At 42.2% G+C, this 22,754-nt stretch overlaps 1 protein-coding gene across 1 annotated transcript in view; it reads left to right on the top strand.

Moving 5' to 3' along the window:
- The window catches only part of CSRP1 (cysteine and glycine rich protein 1), an 80,105-nt gene that overhangs the window by 36,630 nt on the left and 20,721 nt on the right, over positions 1-22,754 (top strand). Inside the window, exons 2-3 of the mRNA XM_069238905.1 lie at positions 4,209-4,321; positions 12,662-12,830. Of these exons, the coding sequence (XP_069095006.1) occupies positions 4,210-4,321; positions 12,662-12,830 (281 nt within the window). The 5' untranslated portion in view covers position 4,209. The remainder of the gene's footprint in view (positions 1-4,208; positions 4,322-12,661; positions 12,831-22,754) is intronic.

Here is a 22,754-nt window from a genome sequence, read left to right as displayed (position 1 = left end):
AAAAATGTCATGAGTTCCTCACTATTACAAGGTGAATTCAGATTATGTATTGAACATATCAGTTCTTCTTTCTCAATAGTCAATCACATTCCTCCTGAACTTCCATTTCTCTACTTAATTAGACAAATTATATTTTTCCAGTTTTTTTCAATACTTGTCTAGCTCTCAACTCATCTTCTCCAACGTCTTTTTCAAAGACAAGAACATTATCTTGGTATATTTTAATACCACTGAGACCTTTCAAGACTTTCTCCAAAGCTTTCTGGAAAACAGAGGCGGCCAAAACTAGTCCAAACTGTAATCCAACATACCAAAAGGTGCCAAAAGGGGTGATGAATGCTGTTAGATCTCTTGATTCTTTATCTAACTCAGTTTGATGATACGCCACGATTAAATCAATAATCAAATATACCTTAGCCCCTTCAAGTAACAATAACATATCAGTTATATTTGGAAGGGGATATTTATCAATTCCCACATTTTTATTCAATTCTCAAAGATTCACACACAAACAAATACTACCATTCGATTTCTTGGCCACTACAATTGGCTCCAACCACTTGGTGCTTTCCACCTCCTCAATTATTCCTTCAGCCTTAAGACTTTCTAATTCCAATCTCACATCTTCTCTAATGGAAATTGGTATGGTATGAAGTTTTCCACCATCAGGGTTGGCCTGTGGTTTTAATTGACTTTTATATGCATAAGCCTTCAGACATCCTAAATTATTTTGAAAAACTTTATGAAATTTTAGTTGTATGTCTTGAAAAAATGCGCCTCATCAGTTTTTACGCTTTGAACCAAGTGATTTTCTTTTAATATAATGGGAGGCACACTATTTGGATCTAACATGATACCAAGATCACGTTGTTGGAACTAGCTTAAGCTACTGTCCCCTTTCTGAGACACATATATCTTTACATTAATTTGTCTTTGACCATACTCTATTTTGCCTTCAAAATATCCATGAAGATTGATGGGTTTTCCCCCATCTGCATATGTTCTTATGTCAGGGTCATGAATTTTAGCATTTCCTTTGGGTTTTTGTATCGAATAAATTATGTGAAATTATTGTAATTTCTGCTCCCGAATTAAATAGTATTTTTGAGTCTTCCCCGTTAACTTTATCACATCAAATGGCATGCTATTTTTTTTATCTCTCCCACCCTGAGTAAAATCAGCCCACACACACTCAAAATTTTCATCAGTTCCACTGTTTTTATTAGCAATTTCTAGAATCTTTTTTCTGGAACAGCTTTCTTCTTGCATACTATAGCAAAATGACCATTCTTTTTGCAATAGTTACACAATGCCTTACTTGCTGGACAATTTTTTTTATAATTCGCTAAATATCCATTTCTCCGGCACCTATAGTACTTACTTTTGTTTTCCCTTGTCTTCTCAATGTTTATAGATTTATTTTTATCTACTTTCTTTTGAAATGTATTAATCATAGCAATTTCCTCCCCGTTGACCTTTTCTTTCTTTATAGTTTCTACACATTTCAATGACTGTTCACTGGTCTTTGCTACAACCAACACTTAATCCAAAGTTAGTTCAACTTTCTTCCAAAGTTCTTCTCTCCCTCTCTCGGTATTACATCCTATCATAAACTGATCCTGAATTCTTTCTTTTACCAATCCAGTAAACGTACATGAGGAAGCCAGTTTTCTTAAACCTGTGACCTAGTCTTCAACGGACTCTCCTTCTTTCTGATAACGTACACCAAAGTGGTGCCTCTCTAGTATGGTACTAATTTTAGGGAGATAATGTTTATCTATTTTCACTATAAATGTCTCATACTCATTGATATCTTCAGGTTCTGTATCTGTAACTTCAAGGAAGTGGTCAAAACCCTCTTGGCTCTCCGGGCCCAAACAGTGTAACAGTAATGCAGTTTTCCTTTCTACATTTACGTTTACCCTGCAACTTTAGCATATCTTTCAAAAACTTTTTTTCCATTTGTGCCACTTTATAGATGGCACACTTGGATTTGTAAAAAAAAATGGAGGAGCTGTTACATTCTGCCTGACTGCTTATTTGATAATTTAGTGACCTCACTGAACCTACTTTTCGACAATCGATATTTTTGTCTGAAATCCTCCTGTAAAATAATTGATGTTAATGAGGACAAAAAATATAATATTTATATTTCATAAAAGGTCTCCACTAAAGTACAATTCTTAATTCCAGTCAGTAGTCTAGATGTTGATCAGTTAACACAGAAAGTAATTCATATAATGTCTCCACTAGATCACAATTCTTAATTCCAGTCAGCAGTCTAGATGTTGTTCAACCACCCCAGGAAGTAATTTCTCACTTCCCATATTCCCCTTCGAGTTTCAGACCAGGAATTCCTGTTGGCTGGGAGAAGAGACACTTTCACACACACATTCCTTGAGATTTCTGAGGAAGAAAATACCTTCTTTGTTGGGAGTAGCTTGGAACTAGTTAGTTTCATTTATATTGTAGATTAAAAAATAACTTCACTTTAATTCAAATGAAACACTGTACAATTCGGGCCAGGTCTAAATTGAACTTAATCCAGTGCACCAGAATTATTATTTGACATACAAATACGTACAAATGAGTCACTTGAGTTGCACTGGAGGAATTTAATACATACACGCACAACACTTGACGAATCCTCAGCTATTCAGTTGCTAAGCAACATTCTGCTAGTAAACTTGTTCTTGATGCGCAAGAATGCACGCAGCCATTTCATCTGCACATGCGGAAGCAAAACATGAGCTTTTAGGTGCTAAGCAGCAGTCCGCGATCCTCCATGTGCAAACAGGGCGGAAGTCCAGACTTCGTTGAAACTTTGGTTGCCATGTAACACACCATGTGACCAGTATTGAAACATGCATTGAAAATTGCTAATCTTTACTTGGCAGAATAACTAAAGACACCAGGGAATCAACATCATAAGCGCAAATGAGATACTGTGGCGCAGTATGACTCCTCTACAAAGCACGGTAATAATAAAATCACCATCTGTATTGAGGCATTAAGTAATCCTGCAAAGCGCAATCTCCCCTCGTGCACCAGGCTGAATACTTCACAGAAGGGAGTCTCTTCAGATAGAAGTAGTCACATTGAAGTAGTTGTCTTTCTCCTTTGTTGCTGTTCACAGGGTTGGGACAGTGTCAGTAGGCACCAATCCTTTTCTTTGTTGTTGAGGTCTGTTGGGTTGATTATTTCCAGGGTCCACCACATCCCATCCTTGTCGCCAGTGTGACAAGAGTCTCACAGGAAATAACCATGGGACTGTAGATGTAGGTTAAGATTAGTAGTTTATTCAGTACAAGAGGCCTCATCCATCCAACTTCTGTCCTCCACCTCTCTCCTTTGTCTCTCCGGGCCATATCCAGTCACTGTGACATCATAATATTCTACTCTTGAGATGCTGGTTCTGGCTCACCTCTATAATACAACACCAGTATCACAAGAGATAAACTAAATTACCACACACCCACTATAGCAAACGTTTCTTTTATTGCCTATCTTATTGTCTCCCAGGGTTCAAATATTTGAGTTTGCAAAATATCTACCTTATATTTCTCTTTTCTCTATCTCTTATCTGCCAACATCTCCTTTGTTCTCTGTATCAGTCTGTCCTCCTTTTCTCTTTGTCCTCCCTTGATCAAGGTTTACCTCTTGTAGCTCTATCCTCCTGCTTATTCTTACTCACCCTCAATCACGTCCCTCCTCTCTTCCTTTCGTACACTGCCTCAACTTTTCCTTCCATTTCAGTCTGTCCCTCCTCTGCCTCAGTTCTCTGCCCCATCCTCTCCTGCCTCTAGCTCCCCTTCTTCTCTGCCTTCCTTTCCTATTATTTATGTTTTGCTGTTTACGTCTTCGATCCCCCTCCTATTTCACTCAGTCACTGCCCCATCTCCTCTTCTCTCTTCCACTCCCTCCTTCAATCTTTCGTTCTCCACAACTCATCAACCTCTTTCCCATGCCTCACTGCTGTCCCATTTCAGTGTGTTTTGTTTCCTTACCCCTGCTTCACTTCTCGCTATCTCTTTCTGTTGTTCTTAATCTCGCTGGCCCCTTGTTTTATAAAGTAGAACATAATACTTCCTACTGACAGTTCATAACACCCCTTCCTTCCCAGAAGGGGAGGGGGCTGGGTTAATAATCCATGGTCTATTTTTGTTTTATGTGCTCGCCATAACAGAAACATCGCTTTCTTTCCACAGAATGCCGAACTGGGGTGGAGGCAAGAAGTGTGGCGTCTGCCAGAAGACAGTGTATTTTGCAGAGGAAGTGCAGTGTGAGGGGAACAGCTTTCACAAGTCCTGCTTCCTGTGCTGTGAGTATGAGCATATGCTTTACTGTCACACATAAAGGTCTGATTTCAACTGGTACAGCTGGCTCAGTGTCCCCCAGTAGCTGCCCTCCATTTGCTCCGTGAATAGTGGGATAACGATGCAGCAGTGCTGAGTTCTTCGTAAAGACATAGCTGAACTTAGGGCCAGATGTACAAATCAAACATGTTTTTTGGTATGTACAAAGACCAAATTGTGATTCGGGAACTTGTTACCAAATCGTAGTTTGGGTTTTTTTCATGTGGTATTTGGAAGAGGCATGTTGAGGGCATCCCTTCCTAAAACAGAATCAGAATAGTATGGACCAAAATGAAGTTGCAAAATATTTGCACGTTACCACCAACTTAAAGTTGGTGGTAACCAATTTGCAAATAGGACGGGATCCCCAAGGGGCCCCTTCACCTTTAAGAATGCTTGGGCACACATTTTTTAAGGGCAGGCAGTGGGCCCACAGACCACTGCCTATTCTTAAACAATGAAACTTCAAAGTTTTCTTTTTTTCTTTTTAAACGTATCCTGTATTCCATTAAGGAAAAAGGGCTTTGTTTGAAAAAAAAAGAAAGATTGCTTTATTTAAAAGCAAATACAGACATGGTGGTCTGCTGACCCCAGGAGACCACCATCCCTGTGATGGCTGCAATTAATAATGGGTCTCGAAAATCGATCAACCTCATTAATGTTCATGAGTTAGGTCTATTTGCAACCCTCTTGGAATCACAAATGAAACTCAAAAGAGTTCCATACATTAGAAGTAGCGATTTCCTTATAGTGATTCGCAGGAAATCACAATTAGAAAATTGTTATTTCTAATCTTAGTACATGTAGCCCTTTCTCTAGTGCAGCTTGTACTTAAAAGGATATTCTCTAATGCTGTTTGGAAGTTTTTCCTATCCTAAATATTGACATTAAATCCCATCTACCCCCCTCAAGTACCGTTGCTGCATGCACATGAAGTTCACAAACGTCATGGAGCATAAGTTTAACTTGGCAAGTGTACAACATACACTAACCTTTGAACAGCACTGAACATGTTTTGAAGAGGTTCCTGTACAATATTCACCTGAATTTTTTAGTATCAGGCTGACGGTGTGTGGCGGATCTTCTATGGAGCCAAAAGTATGTGTAGTCCTGCAGTATGAGTACTGTAATGGAAACGTGCCGTTACTCACAGGGGTCCAGAGGAATCTGTGAATAAACAGATCCAACTAATTATCAAGTAACCGTGATAGTCACCCTCACTACCTCTTACCGTTCTTGAATGTAATGGCTCTTCAAATGGGTTACACTTTTGAACTTGAAGAACACATCATCGTCTTTTTGCTGCAATCTCATTTTAACCCAAATTTTATAATAGAAAGTGACACATTCCAAGTATTGTGTGGTGCACCCTGGAAATTGTAGCCATGTGATTTTATGCCCAGTGTCTATTGTGATATGTTTACAGCCAGTAATACAACATATGACCTAGTTATTGTCTATTTGGCAATACAATATGTATGGCAGTGATGTGCAGGGGCATTTTATCTTGATGCAAGCTTGAGACCTTTATTATATATTTCACCTCGGGGGCGTGTACCATGTCAAGTGGCTTCAATCATTCTGGGGTTTAGAGCATTGCTGATCAAGGCTTAGAATATAAACTATCTCTGTGCACTTAGTTTACAAAACATTTGTGCCCTGCACTTATTCTTTTACAAACCAAGCCATAGCAACAAATGCTAATGAGGAAAAAACCTACCAGAGCATTTCTGTACCATCTCCTGATCATTTCACTTTACATGTCTAATGCATACATTGGTAGTTATAACTAATACCAGATGCCATACATCTGATGGTAGCAATCGTCATATCGGTGGGGAGAGTGTCTGTCCTTATGTAAGACTTGACACTTACCTTATTTGTGCCATTTCAAATGGCTGCAGGCTTGCACTGTATAACGGAGCAGCTTGAGAGCTCACTATTGAACACTGAGTCACAAGCTAAGTTAGTTCTGATTTCCTTGTAGTGCAAGATGGTGCATGAAACCCTGCTATTCCTCAGCATAACTAATTGTCGTAGTGTGATGCAAATATTATGTACAAAGAGAAATTTGCTACATTTAAATCGACCACAGATCTGCTGTCCATATGGGATGTGCATGGGAGCCATGCATTTATAATGATCGATTGAGTGGTCTGGATATCTGACTTTTTGTAGCTGGGATTAAACAACAGCATATGCTTCTGAATGGTGGGTTATGAGTGGTAGCCATCACTCCACTGTCTAGCTAGGCAAAATGGCTGGTATGGAAGAGGACCTTTTAGATGTTTTGGAGACACCATGGAGGGCAGTAGTTTCATGCCTGGAATGGACTTACATGCTTCAGTGTAAGAGAACTTACATGGTGAGACTGCTCGCCTTTTAAGCAAGCACTCTGAGGAGGAACACAAATGGGGTGGTAATGAGCCCTGCTTTGTAAGTGCTTCATGGAAAGAACTGTGGGTTCATTGAATGGTCCCTTTGATTTGCTCTGGTCACACAAACCGTAATAGAAAGCTACTGAAATTAGATACTATGCACAATAACAATAGAACTCCAATTGGTTATTAATGCCAAAAGTACAAAGCATTTTGTAATCTCTTGTGATTTGCCAAATAACCGGGTTTGTGACAGCATTTTGTTTCTATTTACTAAGTTAATTTTGCAAGTCAGATACTACTTTCCAACCTGCCAAATGAGCCTTGTGCTCTATTCCATATTGCAAGTAAGAGAGGCTGTGAAAGGGGCATCTCCTAGTTGTGTGTCGCAATGGTTTGTGGGTTGCAAACTGTTGATTAGTTCCCAGCACCTCAAAGCAGGTGACATTGATTTGTAAAAGGAATGCATCCCTTTGGGGGACCTTTTACTTTGTGAATTCTGTTGGGCGACCGTGAGGGACAATGGGGCTCACAAAGGGGCAGATGATCATCGCCTTCTCCTTCCAATGTATTTCAGAGCAGAAAGCTTTCTTCTCTTTTTTTTCAATGCAGGGCCAGGTTTTTAGGAAACATAAGCTGCTTTAAAAACATAAGTTTCCAATTTGGGAATGCAAACACAAGACCATGTGTTGGTCTGTGGTTCCTTGCAGGCCACCGTCCCTGTGTTTGTAGCCAATCAGTGAAGGTCAACTACATGCCTAGTTATTATTCATTAGTCAAGTTATTCCGCACCCACCTCTGTGACTGAAGACTTTGTGATGCAACCTAATAGTACATAAGGCACACCTCAAGAATAAGACAGTTTGAAAAAGCCAATGTATGGCTTGCAACCACTTTTTGTGCCCTTTTTAGGCAGTGGACTCCCAGTTTGTAGAATATGATATGGCAATTAAACTTTTCAATTCCATACCCGAGTAGCTCATCTACCGCATATATTTTGCTGCATGCTGGAATTGCGGTGCTGTTTAACTCGTTATAAATCCGGGACTATAAATCCCAAAATTAAAATAATACCTGGACAGAATGGGCGCTACTCCGGTATGGAACTTGGAAACTTGAGAGCTATGTGTACGAAACATGCTGTGCCTCCTCGAGCTCTTCATGATTGTTAAGTGCGGGGTTTTGTAATGTAAAAGCTAGAGAAACTAGATTTGTGATTAGAATGTTTAATGGTGGGACCTAATAGAGTATTGACTGACAGAACCGAAAGGGCTGAGTCTCCATTTTAGTGAATACGTCCTGTTGGTGACACAGTAGCTCTAAAGGGTACAGTATCCCTGCGCATAGGCAGCAGTATAGCCAGTGTGTCAATGGCCCTAGTGGAATGAAGGAAATGCCCCCCTTAGCTGCTGTTTGAATTCCAGCAATAATCAGTTTTCAATTAGCCCCTCAGCGCCAGTGCCACTGCACTTGCTGCATAACGTGATATAAACGCTCCACACGTGCTTCAAGTCATTCGCAGCGCGGGGAGGTACAGGGTTATCTGAGTCCGTGTAGAGAAAGCCTGAGGCCTAATAGTGCGTTTCCGCCTCTCTGAAGTAGTTCAGTCCTGAAGCCGATTCTCAGCGACCCGTTTAACCACAGGAACGTTAGTTTTTGTCACTCAGCTGACTGTAGGCACAGGGCAGGCTGCATCCTCGGCCAGTAGCTGTGAATGGATGGTGATGTCTCGAGCCAAGTATGGCAGACTACTGATGGAGCTAACTAGTGCCGGGTGTCAGGTGCGTGACGTACTGGAATTCCATAGAGCGCCGGCTGAGGCAAACGTGGGGAATTTTTCTGTCAAGAAGGAAATGTGCTTAAGATCACAGGGTTCTTACAATCTCACTTAAACATAGAACTATCCTTAAGCGTCTCTAAGTGTTTGACCTACTTTCCCGGATCCCATCCTTAAAAGGCAAACGTCTCTATTGTCTGACGTCTGCATCATTTCTTCTGCCCCCCCTCCTCAGACATTGTATAGAAGAGAATTGTAGCGAAGACGAAACACAGCGACCTGCTGTCCATAAATGTTTATTAAATTAATGCGCCAGTGATGTGAGTAAGCCATTAGTAATTCATGATGCATGTGTCAGCTGTCAAACACAAGGGTTCGGAGCCCCATCAAAGGTTTGTGAATAGTGAAGACACCTTATCTACACACCTTCTCTCTTCAACAAACGGACAACGTGCAACTAAGAACAAAGTACCCTTTAAGTAGCAGAAAAGATGAAGAAAAAATGTGAATGACTACTAAATTGATGTTAGGCTGCCAGACCCAGATCATGGCGGAAAGTCATATTTAAAAAAAAAAAACACATGCACATATGTGATGGTTCTGTAAATCCGAGTGGTCTTGATTTCGTTGGACCAGAGACACTTGGTAGAATATCAAAACCTTTCTAAATGTTGTGGGTTGTCCTGAAGGCTAGTTTTTTAGTTGTCTGAGTTTGTCTGCCCCAAATCTTCATCACTGGCAGAGTAGCATCACCTGCTAGGTTATCATTTAACTTATGTCTCCTCCTTTTTGTTAAACCTACTCTGCTTCTTTTTATACAAAACTGCTTTTGACGCAGCTTCATGAGCCCTGACTTTTTTAGGCGTCTCTGGGTGACCCATATTTATTCCATACTTTTTGTAAAGCACACTGCAGTTTTATCTTCACCCAGCCCTTTACCTTAATTTGTGAGTGTTTTACCCTTTTTCCCATTTAAGCGTTCTTTTAATCTTTGGACTACAGTTTTACGATACACACAGCTTCCAAATTTGTCCAACATGACAAGAAATTGTGACGTGACTTACTACCTCTTATAACTCAGATTGAGTCACCGTGTACACATTAGGCCAATAAAGGCTCCCCCTGACTTCTCACACATTCTTTGAGGCATTTTTGTAATCATGGGTGCTACCCGTGTAAAGATCTTTTTTTCTCACTGTGTTTACTTTTGGCGCATTTGTCTATGCATTTGTCCATGTCCCAGTCCATTCCTTCAGTATACATCTTTAAGCTGTCTCTTAGTTAACGGTTTCACAAGATGTCTTGGTGGTCCATAGCCAGTAGTACCGTGGGTACTGTTAACGTTTCTCCTTCAAATAAGATACTCCTCAGTTCTGAGAATTCATATTTTATTTGCCAAGACAGTCTTAGTGGGCTTTCAGTGATCTTCTCAGTGTCCATCCATTCAGAGTTTTTAGAGATGACAAAACTCAAAATATTATCCACTTCGAGTTTGTCCTTCCATTATTCCAGCAAAATGCTGGTCAAGCCTTCTTTTAGGTTTTCCATGTTTGCTCCAATAGCTTCGAATTCAGGGATGATATCTCCCACAATGTACGAAATGCCTAGCTAGAAGTCATGATAAGCAAATTGCTAAAGTATTTTTCTGTTGCACGACCAATTGATTCTCTTCAAGATGAGAAGCTGACATTGTAGTCTTGGCATCACATTCTCGACATCTCCGGTTTCAGTAATAATGGTAGGCACTTCTGCCTCCTCCCCCACAGAAAGGTCCTAAAAGAAGTTGTGGTCCATACACACAAGAGTTTATCTTGTGATTGCAGAGTGTTTCTGTAGGGGCCCTGCACACAAGTTCTATCATCTCTTTCTCTGCCTTTATTTTCTGAGCCAGCACTGGGACATTCCAGTAGCCACTGCCGCAACTGTTTACTCGCATAGAACTCCAGGACTTTGCCGTGTCTCTATTTTACTATATTGTGTGATTGGATCTGCACATGCCCCACTCAAATTTGTTACTCTTTTTTAACTGTTTGCCTTTTGCCTGTTGGCTGATTGTGCTAAAATGTCACACAGACTTTGAAAAATACTCAATCAGTTCAATAAATAGCCTGTGCTGATCTTTGTTAACAAGTCCTGGTGCCTCTTATAGTTTGTGATAAATCCTATTTTGGTGTCACACCTTGGATGGAAACTCACGGTCATAGAAACATGCACTTGTTTTAATCACAGGTTTCCCTGTCTTTATATTGGGAGACAGGGATGACACAGTATGGGAACAGTTTGGACTCTCCGTAGTGCATCATGGGAAGAACCTCTAGTAAATGACAAAGTACATTACTTCACTTGTGCGCGGTTTAGAGACTAAGATGTCTCTTGTGGAACCTAAGACATGGGTTTTTAATCATGCCCTCTGCACTCAACACCACTGTGTGGTATCAGGCAAAGCTCTTTATCTTCCTGCCCCTTATTTGATGATATAGGTAACATTTAGATAACAGGCTCTGTGTCACTCTGTTTGGACAGACATTGACAAAACCAATAACTGATTAGTTGTGACTTCATGTTTCGTGAAGAACCTTTTGGTCTTAGGAAATACAGCGGCAACTAATACAACACTAAATTTATATTTTTGTATCTTTTTTATTTATGTTTTGGTGCACCACACCCTGAAATCGTGCAACCGGAAGGAAACTGGAGGGCACTTAATTATATCTTGCACTTTGGGTCTTCAGCTCACATGTCTTTGTTGGTCTAAAAAAAATGCTCTTGCAGCCAGTCCAAGTTCACCTGTTTGTCTTCTTTGCTTGACAGGACACATTTGTACATATTTTCCTGAACACACGGATTGAGACAGACGCTTAGCCTGTTACATTCAAGGTTACTGCTGTTACCAGACACTCCCCTTTTAAGTTAATATTTTAACTTCATTTTCAGACTGTTGGAGATGGCTTGCAGCCTGGAACAGAGTTCATGACAGTGGTGGCTGGTGGCAGGCATAAGTGGGATGGGGGTGGCGTTGGTGGGCAAACAATTTTGTCATTTTTACCCACTGACAGGCACTGAGACGCTGTGAATGTCAACACAAAAGCTCTAAATCATGGCTCTTTATAAACAATGTTTATAACGGACCATGACTGAGAGCTATGGAGTTGAGGCTCAAGGCAGTGCGAGTTTCTCACAGTGCCTGTCAGTGGGTCATACCATTAAAAGTAAAATATGTACTTACCCACTAACATACCTCCTTCACTCATCCTCTATGTTCTCCAGTCGGGGAGTATGTGGTTTCAGAGCCAGCACTCTTAACCGCTCCAGACGCTTTTCTCATGCTGCTTATAATGTTAAGCACCATGAGAAAAGCACCAGGATTGGTTTGAGCGTCCTGGTTTGACGCTCCCTCAGACATTCGCCTGCTTGAACCAGCTGTTTAGGACAGCTCGGGTTGCATTTTACACTTAATCTTAAAGTGCACATGTCACTTTGGCAGGCTGTCATGTGACAGCCAGCCAGACACAGGTACATTACTCTTAAATACCTACCACTTCTCCCTGCTGCTGCCACTGAGTAGCAGTGGCCCGCCCTGACGCTCGGCTGCAATAAAAAATAAAATGGTAATAAATTAACCTCATTACCATTTTATTTTTCAACTCTGCTGCATTTTTATTCAGTGGGATGATGCTCCTCGGCCATAATAGAGGAGCTGTGGCTGGTTCATGACCATTGTAGTGTCGTGAGTTATGAATGACTGAACCATTTTGGGTCCTGAAGGACTCATTAGAACTGTGAAGTAAATGTTTGAGCGTGGTGAACTGAATGCAGGCTTAGAATGTTGAGTTAGTGGTTAAACACAGATGAATAAAGACGTGTAATACCCAGCTTCATGTGTGGCGTAGTTATTGGCGGGTACCCAGGGTGGGGAAGACATTACAGCCTGGATGCCTGCATCCTTCTTTCAGGATGAGACCTATAAAAATGTAAACCATTTTAAGAGAACTGTAGAGGAGGTAGCACAGTTTCACAAGAGCCTTATTCTTCCAGGGCATCTGAAATATATAGGTGGCAGTGGTCAGCCTAACAGTGATGCCATACAGGTCTCAACAATGTGCTTAAAAACGTGTCTGGGACTCTCTGTAATCATGTCTGTTTTTCCCCAGTGGTATGCAAAAAGAATCTCGACAGTACTACGGTGGCTGTGCATGGGGAGGAGATCTACTGTAAGTCCTGCTATGGGAAGAAGTATGGACCAAAAGGTTATGGCTACGGTGGAGGAGCAGGGACGCTGAGCATGGACACAGGAGAAGCTCTTGGGATCCGGCCGGAAGAGTATGTCTACTTTGTGCTAATGTTATAATTTTATTAATGTACATGTTTGTTCTGGGAGAGTATGATAGGCTTCTACCCGTGGGAATGGAAACTACTAATTTTCCACACCCTGTCACAAGAGCTAATGTGCAACACCCGGTGACATGACTCACTAATCCTGTGAAAAATCAGCTACAGTTCTGCATGCTTCTCTCGCCCCTGGGACTTAGAAAGGCAATTAGCAGATACAGGGCCATACTACAGAGAGTGCCCCAGGGGAGCAACGGGTATGTGCGTCTGCTTTTTTGTGCCCTCTGACTCTTTGGTATTACATAAGGGGCTGCAGACACTTGTGCGGCTCCTTCTGCAATGCAGATATCATAGGCGCACATGTAGCACCAGCGATATCTCAGTGGGGCATTTCCTCATTTGCATGGGGGTTTGGCCCCATGCAAATGAGGGAACCTCTTTGTCTCAGTGCCCATTCTGTTTTATGGACACAAGCCTAAAGGTGGCACACTTTCAGTGCACTCCCTGAAGGCAGTTCTCTGGAGAGGGCAAAGAGGTCCCATTGACCCACAGACATCCCCCTGCAGGCGGATGCAGTCACTCACTGCACACACCTGCAAAGGGGTCTGTAATCCCTCCTCAAAGTGCAGGCAGGTTACCGCCTGCAATGTGAAACACAGAGCAGCTTTGAATCAGCCACTATGTATTTCTCTTGACACGATTGGGGGTTGCCCTGAGGGCAGTGCATTCTCTGTACTAGGGTGTAGTTTCCCTGTTTGTGCACAGTGCATCTATTAAAGGTGCTCCGTGGCGCAAACAGAAAAAGTGTGCCCTATGTGTAATAAAGGCCCAGATGTGCAATTTACTTTCCTAAAATGTCTGGCTATCGTCCTTGGGAGAGGTCTTCTGTGCCTCTACAAGTTTCACCCGCACTTGTGTACCATAAGCATGTAATAGATTAATCAGAAATGCAAGATTTTTACAACAATAATATCTACTGGTGTCACCCTCCCCAGGAGAGAGCATCTCTGTGCATATCATTACACATGCAAACCAAGTGTAGCAACCCTGGGGCAATCAATTAGGTATTCCTTCTTCTAAAGTGTGCCTCGTTTTCTGGAGATACCAGCCATTTAAGTTTCAGTCACAAATATGTACCAACACTGCCCTGAAGAACTCACCAGTACAGGCATCCATCAGCCTTGTTCGACAGGGCTAGTTTCGGTGCTCTCACTGAGGAGCACTACTGTGGAAGTGTCTGCCGTGGAAGGTCTCCTCACTTGAATGCACAGCCATTCCCTGAAGAGAGAAGCTCTATGAATGGGAGAGTTTATTCTTTGGGGGCCTTTATTCTGTGGGCTCCCTACTGAAGGTATAGTCTTTAGAGCTGTCTTTATCCACATCAAGTTTGTTCTTTGTTGAATGACTTTAAAGTTCTGCTCTAGATCCCTTCTATCCAAATTCTCTCTCTCTGTGGGATGACTTCAAGAGAAGATGGCAGGGTTACTTCCCCATGGCTTCACGATTCAAGATTGCCCTTTCTAGAATTTATGAGGGATTTCCTTCCTGTGACTGTCTATCTTAGGAAAGGGCTACCATCATCTGCATTTTTTCTTTCAAAACTTGCTTTTCCAAACTCAGTCTTTGTAATCATCTCAAAAATGATGGAGGAGTGAGTTCTTCAACCGTTAACCATCTAACAACTAAGATTTTTCTTATTGCCTAGGGAGCTATTACAAAAGCACATACATCTCAAAGCTTTCTCCTGCCTTCAGAAGTGAGAGAAGGTTCCTGATTCAGACTTCATTTATCCAAATGCATTCTCACACTCTCTCTCGTGCTCTCTTACCATCTTTTTGTGCACGGTCACACAGCCGATTACAAGGAGCTTGATTTTACAGCCATTGAAGACAGGTGTGTCAAGAATGGTCTGAAGTTCTGAAACAGGTCTGTGGTCAGGTTTGTGGATGAACGAAGAAGCAGGGAAAGGTCCAGCGCCAGAATTCGCATATGTGTTTCATAGCTTTCACCCTTGCAGTTCTGCTGCTGTGAGAAGAATATTACTTCATACATAAGAAATGAAAGTTAATTTATTTAAAAAAAAGTAATAATACAACCTCAGTGTCTTGGCCACTTCCAGACTTAGGGTCCGATTATGATCTTGGCGGACAGGGTAACTCCTTCGCAAATGTGATCGGCATCCCATCCGCCAAATTACAATTCCAGAATATCCCATGGAAATCATAATACAGCAGATGGTATATCCGTCACATTTGCGGCTAAGTATTCAGTGCTCTAAGATTGTAATCAGGCCCTTAATCTTTATACTATATGACATTCTAGCTTGTCTACAGCAAACATTTTTTGGCACTACTTTTAACACCTTTTTAATGTGTGCCCTAAACGTTCATGAAAAATACTGCATAGATTATTTTCATTCTCAGTCTTCCTGATACGAAGGTCTTTAAATCTTATTAAGTTTTGACTAATGTTGTATACTGAATGCACTTTAAATGGACAAAGTGCTCCTCAATTTCTAAAAAAAAATCCTTGCGTAAGAAGCCATAAACCTCATATAAAATTGAATTAAACCATCATGTTTTGCCTAGTTTCATAAAGTTTATGCTTTAAAATGAATCCTGTCATGCCCGTTTTCTAAATCTTTCTTTTATTCCCCCCTTACCCATGTGTTAAGTTGTCTTCAAATCCTATCACATTATTAACTGTGCTATTGATGTACTCTATGCTCCTACAGCTTTTTACATATTCACACAATATCAGGGCCTCTAACTGATCATAGTCCTACACTACAGACATCCAGGCTGGTATGCGATTATTAAAGATGCAGCTCAGTCAGTCCTGTCCCTAGGATCAATCGCATTTGTTCAAAACTACTCACAAAAAAACAGCTCTAAGATGTGCCTTTTTTATTTTTTGTTTTAATTAATCAACTTGTTTTAATTAATTTTTGTTCTTCTTATGCTGATACTCTCTTCTGTTCTACCCTCACTTCTCTCATACCACTACATCACTATGATCCCACTAATGATGGATGGATTTGTTACGTCCATTTGTCTGACAACATATCATCTCCCTATAAAAAGCAGCTTAAGCAGGGGCATAGCGAAGCCACCAAAGATGGTGGATGTGGAGAAGAAGATCTCCAAGTTGAGACCATGCTTTATCCTCCTCTACTGTTTAGGGACCCGGGGCCACCCACCCCATTGCTGACCCTAGCCATATACAGAGGTCCCCCTGTGGGGGCATGCAGGGTGCATCATGATGGATTGCTGGGGGATCATTGTGAGACCCAAGGAGGACCTGTTGCGGGGCTGGAGCAGGCCGCATCACTACTCTGGCTGCCCGCTTGCTTGGGGTGACACCCAATGGGACTGGTGCAACCCCTCCTTCACAGCATTGAAGGATGGATCATCTAGGTCCTGAGGCGACTAGAGCTGGCGATGCACTGGGCCCCATGGGGAACTCGGCTTTCTAAGGCTGCTGACCAGGCTCGGAGGGATCTCTTGAGGGGGCGGAGTCAGGCCTTCTCCCAGGCGTTGGAGCTGTGGGAATGCTGCAGGACTGCTGTGCCCTCGGTGGAAGTCTAGGGTTCCGTTTGATGTGCTTTGGAGGTGGTTGCCTCGCCGTTGGTGGTCTCCCTGACTGGATTGCATGGTCTGGGGACATATGGAACACTCCCTTTGATGGCCCCAGACTGAGTCTCGCACTTTCCCATCAGCACTTCCTGTCCATATAGAGCCTGGGTCCAGACGGGCGACATTCTGGTTGAGGTTTCTTTTGCATCCGCATGACTGTGGGTGAGGCAGGAATACCCGAGACCCCACCATCACGCACCTACAATTATAATAATCGCTCTGTAACCACATGGGTAAATTAACAACCGCGTGCAAAGGGGACTGCCTCTCCACAACTGCACACAGCTTCTTCCACTCCCAAATACATCTGCCAGAGACCATCATAGCTTCTACTTCTAGACAATTACAAGGCATGTCCTTCAGACCAGGTCAGACAATCCCCCAGATAAGTTATACAAAATCCTGGCATCAATGCGGATTCAGGGCAAGCTTTTGAGCCCAAATCTGACTCATTAACGATCTGGCAAGTCTCAGGAAAAATCAGCACAAACTGTTGGAAAGAATAACTATGCACTCTAAAGCCATTGACGAACTCTGTCCCTGTATGACTGATCTCACTAAGCAGTCAAAATCATTGATAGAAGCACTGTGTATCGTTGAAAACAAATTGGAAGATGCTGAAGGATGCTTCTGTTACAATAATGTCCGCATTGTGGGACTACTCAAAGAAACGGAGGGAGAGGATCCTGTTTCATTCCTAGAGACTTCATGGAATCAATTATTATCTCCCGCTGCCCTCTCACCCCAGTTTGTGATCAAACGTGCACACCAAGTGGCAGTGAAACGACCACCCTCAGGAACACTGCGCAGACCAATGGTTCTGAGAGTTTTGAATTACCGAGAACAGCCAGAGAAAACGCATCTACAACAATGGGAACGTGATTTTCTTTCTGGATTATACCCTGGCAGTCCAGAGGACAAGAGTGTCCTTTATTCAAGTCAAAAGGAAACTTTAGGTCTTAGGTTTGTATCCCCTAATATTCCTAGTGAAGCTAGGAGTATCTGATGGGGGCATCACCCATACTTTTTTACACAGCCCAAGACAGCCTGAGATTGGATCAAAATCTTTAATCACTGTGCCATTGGCAGATCATCCTCTCCCTCACAAACAGCACCACCCAAGATAGATCAGATCTCGGCCATAGTTAAGAAGGTGAGACACCGATCCACAAGGCGTCACTGACCTACTCAAAAACAAAGCCTCTGAACATCAGGAGGCAGTGGCAGCAGCCTCCTTATAAGAACTTTTGGCAACACCGAACCTACTTTCTTCAGACTAACGCCTCAGGGGACAACCAGTTATCTATGGAACTGGGTTTTGTGACTCTGACTCCTCTGACATTGACAGCACAATCGATCGAGGACACAGTATAACTTACAGGTTGACTCTGGGCTCCGACAATACATACAACATCAGCCCACAATTAACATACACTGGGTCCCATAGTCCCTGAGCAATGCTGGGCACTACTATAGGATGGTTCATGTCTTTCACTACATGAAAGACCCCTTTAGTGCCCTATAGACTATTGGTGGGTGGAACTTGTGGAGTTTCACTCTGTGGAATTCTGCAGAGTTACATAAAAACTCTGCAAGATTCCATGGAGTTCTGACAACGGATATAAAATATGCAGCTCACGCTGCTTGTGCTGCAATTTAGCACCGGTAGCACGAGAAGCACTGAAAAGTCAAACCAAACTACACCATGCATTGTACAAGAGCAAGCAGCCATTCTAGTTGATTTTGCTGCTGCTCAAATAGAAAATCTACTCAAGCTGCAGCAATTCTACTTGAGAGGCAGCTCTCTGACCGCAACTGCTCGTGACCACCTGCATTATAAAATCGTGCTAAGGGGTGCCAAATCTTGCTTGCCACCTCACATCTCACTTGCCAGCTCACATTTTCTGTAGCCTCTGCGGAGACATGGTGGAATTTGTCTGAGACTCCGAGTAACGTAGAGTGACCAAATTTCTACCAATTCTACAGGCAGAATGAAATAGTCTGCCTACTTCTACTGTAGACTGAACACTACAACAGTGCCATGAGCTGACTTCTGTGGATGAGCCCAGCTCCTAGAGCACCACTGATACCTCAGTGAGATAAGGACTCCCTCTCTGTAGCAGTTACACCCTTCTTTTAGTTTCTAGGCATTCATGATTGGGAGACTTTATTGTTTTTCCTCCGTTCTTTTATTTTTATATTATAATTGGATGGGTTCTTTTTTCTTACAGTTTTTTGGATGAATAGGTTGGGATCTGTCCGGTGGAGGGTAGATGCCTCCACACAGTTGATTTGAACCAGATGTCTTTGCCAATTACCCTCTTGGTTATGCCTCACCCTTAGTTGTCTCTGTTTTGTATCACCCGTAGTTCCCTGGATGGAGATCACTATATATCTAGCTTGCTGTGCACTACACCTAGAGCACTCCGAATCGAATGTCAGGGGACTGAACTCGAGGATGCAGCAAGAATCCTAACAATAGGAGACTTGTATTCCAATGGAGAGTTCCATAACTTTCAGACACTCATTGTAGATTACTACCTCCCCCCAGGACAGTTCCTCACCTACGACTAGATTAGGAAATCTATTCCCACACATTTTAGTCAGCACCACCCACCTATGAAGTATGAAGTGTATCAAACTCTTTATAGGACTGGCTCGTGTAGGGGATTGATTAAATGGATAGACCCAGAATGCCTTTGAGAACAAATGGGAAGGGCACTTAGTTAAGCCATTTCTTGATTCCAAATGGGCTAAAATATTACAGAACCCACACAGTCTCCCAAAGGGCCCGCTTTAAATATATCTAGTTTAACATATTGGACAGGGCCTATCTTACACCAGCCTGTGTCAATAAAATGTTTACAGGAGCCTCAGCTGTCTGCCCACAATGCACAATGCCTGATGCCGATCTCCTCCATAAGGTCTGCACTTGCCTGTCTCTCCATTCCTACTGGATAGAGATACTTAAAATTCTCAAGACGGTAAACAGCTGGGCGTTGCCCGATTCCCCAGAAGTAGTCCTATTAGGCTTGTTTCCCCGACCTAAACTAGAAAGGTTCTTAGACCTGGACTTACTATTGGTGAAACTCAATATTATGCTGCACTGGGAAAGCCCCACCCCCCTCACACTGAACGCACCATGGACCAAATCCACACTCCCTTGATTTCAGTCTGAAAGTACATTGCTACACAATGACGAGAGAGCCGTATTGTGAGAGCACCTCATCACTTCAGCATGGGACACACTAGTGGAAAGTTTTAGAATGGCCATTAAAGATGACTCGTTACCTCCATAAACAACTCCTGGCCAGGAGATGTATCATATACATATTAACTAAAAACTTCAGCGGTCATGACGTATGCTACAAAGGGGAGGAATGGGGAACCTTAACAAGACCACCCTATGGAAGGAGAAAATGTAAACAGAAGGCACCATACCCATGGAGGGAACTGTAATTAAAGTAGTTCACGGCAACAAAGCGAGACGGGGAAGGAGAGGGTTAGCAATGGTACTGTTAAAAATACCTTTGGTTCTATCTGTCAACGAAAACGTAAAATATACATGTGGACTTTGCTATTAACTCGTTGTTTAGACAGCATAGATAATTATATGACATTCGCCAATTACTGTACTGTAACACAAAACACAACTGCATGCTGTCTATGCATGTGTACAATAAAATATTTTGAAATGAAACAAGAGGCTTCGGACAATGCTGCTTCCCCGCGGTGCCTTTGTTTCATTCATTCTTTTAGGACGTGTCTTCCGTTGCGCAGAACACACCAAGAAGTCAGGTAGGTGAGTGTGCATCATAAAACAGCTGCGCCCATCAGGGCGCCAGGAAGTGAGTGTTGGGGTTGCTCAGGCGGAAGCTCACCCCGCAATAAAATGGCATTCGTAGGGCCTGTTTCAGTGGCACACAACATTGTCCTTATTAATTGAGAGCTTAATCCCTTTTCAGTAAGCGGCGAAAGGTCACTTTGGTGTCTCGTGAGTAAAATACGTTGATGCGATTTTTCTCTCGGCGTTTTTCACGTCCTGAATTTTATAGGGCAAGGGTTCCTCTCTCACAGGAGATAAACTCTTTGCCAATAACTGTAAATCAACAAAGTTCCAATTGTTGAAAAGGTCATGGCCAGGGCCTGGGAGACAGAGGCCAGTCACAGAACATATGCATCAGTATATGTAGTGAATTTTCATCCTCAATTGTGAAGTGGAAAACAGAAATGAAAATCCACCCATGCAGAACACATAAAAACGAAGTCCCTCGCATTGACCTTACCAGCCTCAATCAGCAGAAGGAGCCTTTGAACAAACCAATCACATGGAATAACAATCACGGCGCATCCACACCTGCTCCTTGAGATCCTGTCTTCTAGGATTCACTTGATACCATAATGTCCAATTGTGTGGAACGTCACTGGCCTCAATAAAAACATCCTCTTCCGTTATCGACAAAGGTGGTTAATCGCGCACAGCCTGTGTACTCTTTCACTCAAAAGGGGGAATCTAGAGCATCTGGAACCCAGTGATTAAAGGTTTCACTGCCCCCATCCCATACTCCACTTCTTCCTATTTTTAATAGCTACTCCATACATCAAAACTGGCCGTCATGGGCTTATAATGCACCAATTTATTTTATGTGAATCAGTGTCATTTTATTCTATCTTTTACATTTAATGTAGCCCTTCAAACGGTGCCCCCAAATATATCAGAGTAACATATCATTATTTGACTTCGCAATTCCGCCAATTCTAATGGTCAACCGAATGATAGGACCTTCGTCCTCGCTGGAAATGCACTGCCTATCCTAGTAATGCCCGGTTTGGGATGATTAGGGCGATCTGTCGGTTCGTGAGGACCCAACTGCTTGCTGGGACATATGTATTGTTTTATTTTTACTCTGCCCCTCAAGAAATTAGTAATAGGCAAGTTAGATAACCTGGTCTGTCTTAGGGGGTTATTCTAACTTTGGAGGAGTGTTAATCCGTCCCAAAAGTGACGGTAAAGTGACGGATATACCACCAGCCGTATTACGAGTTCCATAGGATATAATCGACTCGTAATACGGCTGGTGGTAAATCCGTCATTTTTCCGTCACTTTTGGGACGGATTAACACCTCCTCCAAAGTTAGAATAACCCCCTTAATGTATTGGTTGCACTCACATGCATTTTAAGATGGTTTGGGGACGTATAGTTCATGCTGCAAGTATGTATGTGAATTTCGGCTGCTTTAGAGCATAACACTATTAAGTTAACGTAGGTGGTTAATGCATTTGTAGCAGAGATCTCTGTGCGCTCTCTGGACACAAGCTCGAATCGTCATAGAACAACTGAGAGAGGTATATACATGCTGCAGAGCATTGCATGTAACATCTCGTCGCAAATTTGCAATCTATGCAGTACAGAACACTGGGTTAATAATCACTTATTATTTGGTGCCACAAAACCATTCACTTTCTACTAGGCGCTTTTTAAATTATTATGATTACTGTAACTGCACACACCTGCCATTCCACAGAAAAGATCTATTTATCTTACATAGGTACAGACTGTGAGAACATCAGTACGTTTTCAAATCATCATATAACCTTATATATCTCTTAACTCGGTTGGAAAAGTGCACTGAGAGCTATTTACCCGTAACACCTGCTCCCAGCGAGGATGTAATTCCAACATGAGGAAATACTGACAATTGGTGAAGTAAGTGACTTGCAGGCTGATGGTTAGGTGGAAAGGAAGAAGTCTCCTTTGCTCATAGCTTGGACCGTGCTGGTTTGATGTCTACAGTGAAAGTAAGCAGACGCCATATTGTTGGCAGATTGCATCGGGACAATTCACTAGCCCAATCTAAGAACCCGTTGCTTGCTCAAGAATACCTGATGAATTCTTCTGGCTCCAAGCCAGGTCAGGCAGGTCTGGACAATGACAGAAAAAAGGACGAGCTGTATCCCTCCCTCTAAAATGATTCCTCTTCTCCATTGTACATGGAACGTGATTGATAAAATGCTCCTTCTTAAACCTATTCAAATTCATTTTGAAAGTATGGTAACCATGTGCCAAACTTCTCATTTCTAGATTAACTTAGTAAAGAATGAGTGTTCAAGTATCTTAAATGTGTGTTACATTACCATACGAATGAGCATTTTCTTCCAATTTGTGGAATGCCTCCAGGAGGAATGAGCATTATTTTCAAGATGTAGATTATCTTTTTATTCACATTTTACATCAGCTTTCGTTTATATGTTTCCTTTCAATCTTGTACTTCTGAAGAT

This window comes from Pleurodeles waltl, chromosome 6, assembly GCF_031143425.1.
Source record: "Pleurodeles waltl isolate 20211129_DDA chromosome 6, aPleWal1.hap1.20221129, whole genome shotgun sequence".
Classification (NCBI taxonomy): Eukaryota; Metazoa; Chordata; class Amphibia; order Caudata; family Salamandridae; genus Pleurodeles; species Pleurodeles waltl.
This window is presented reverse-complemented; position numbering and strand designations above follow the sequence as displayed.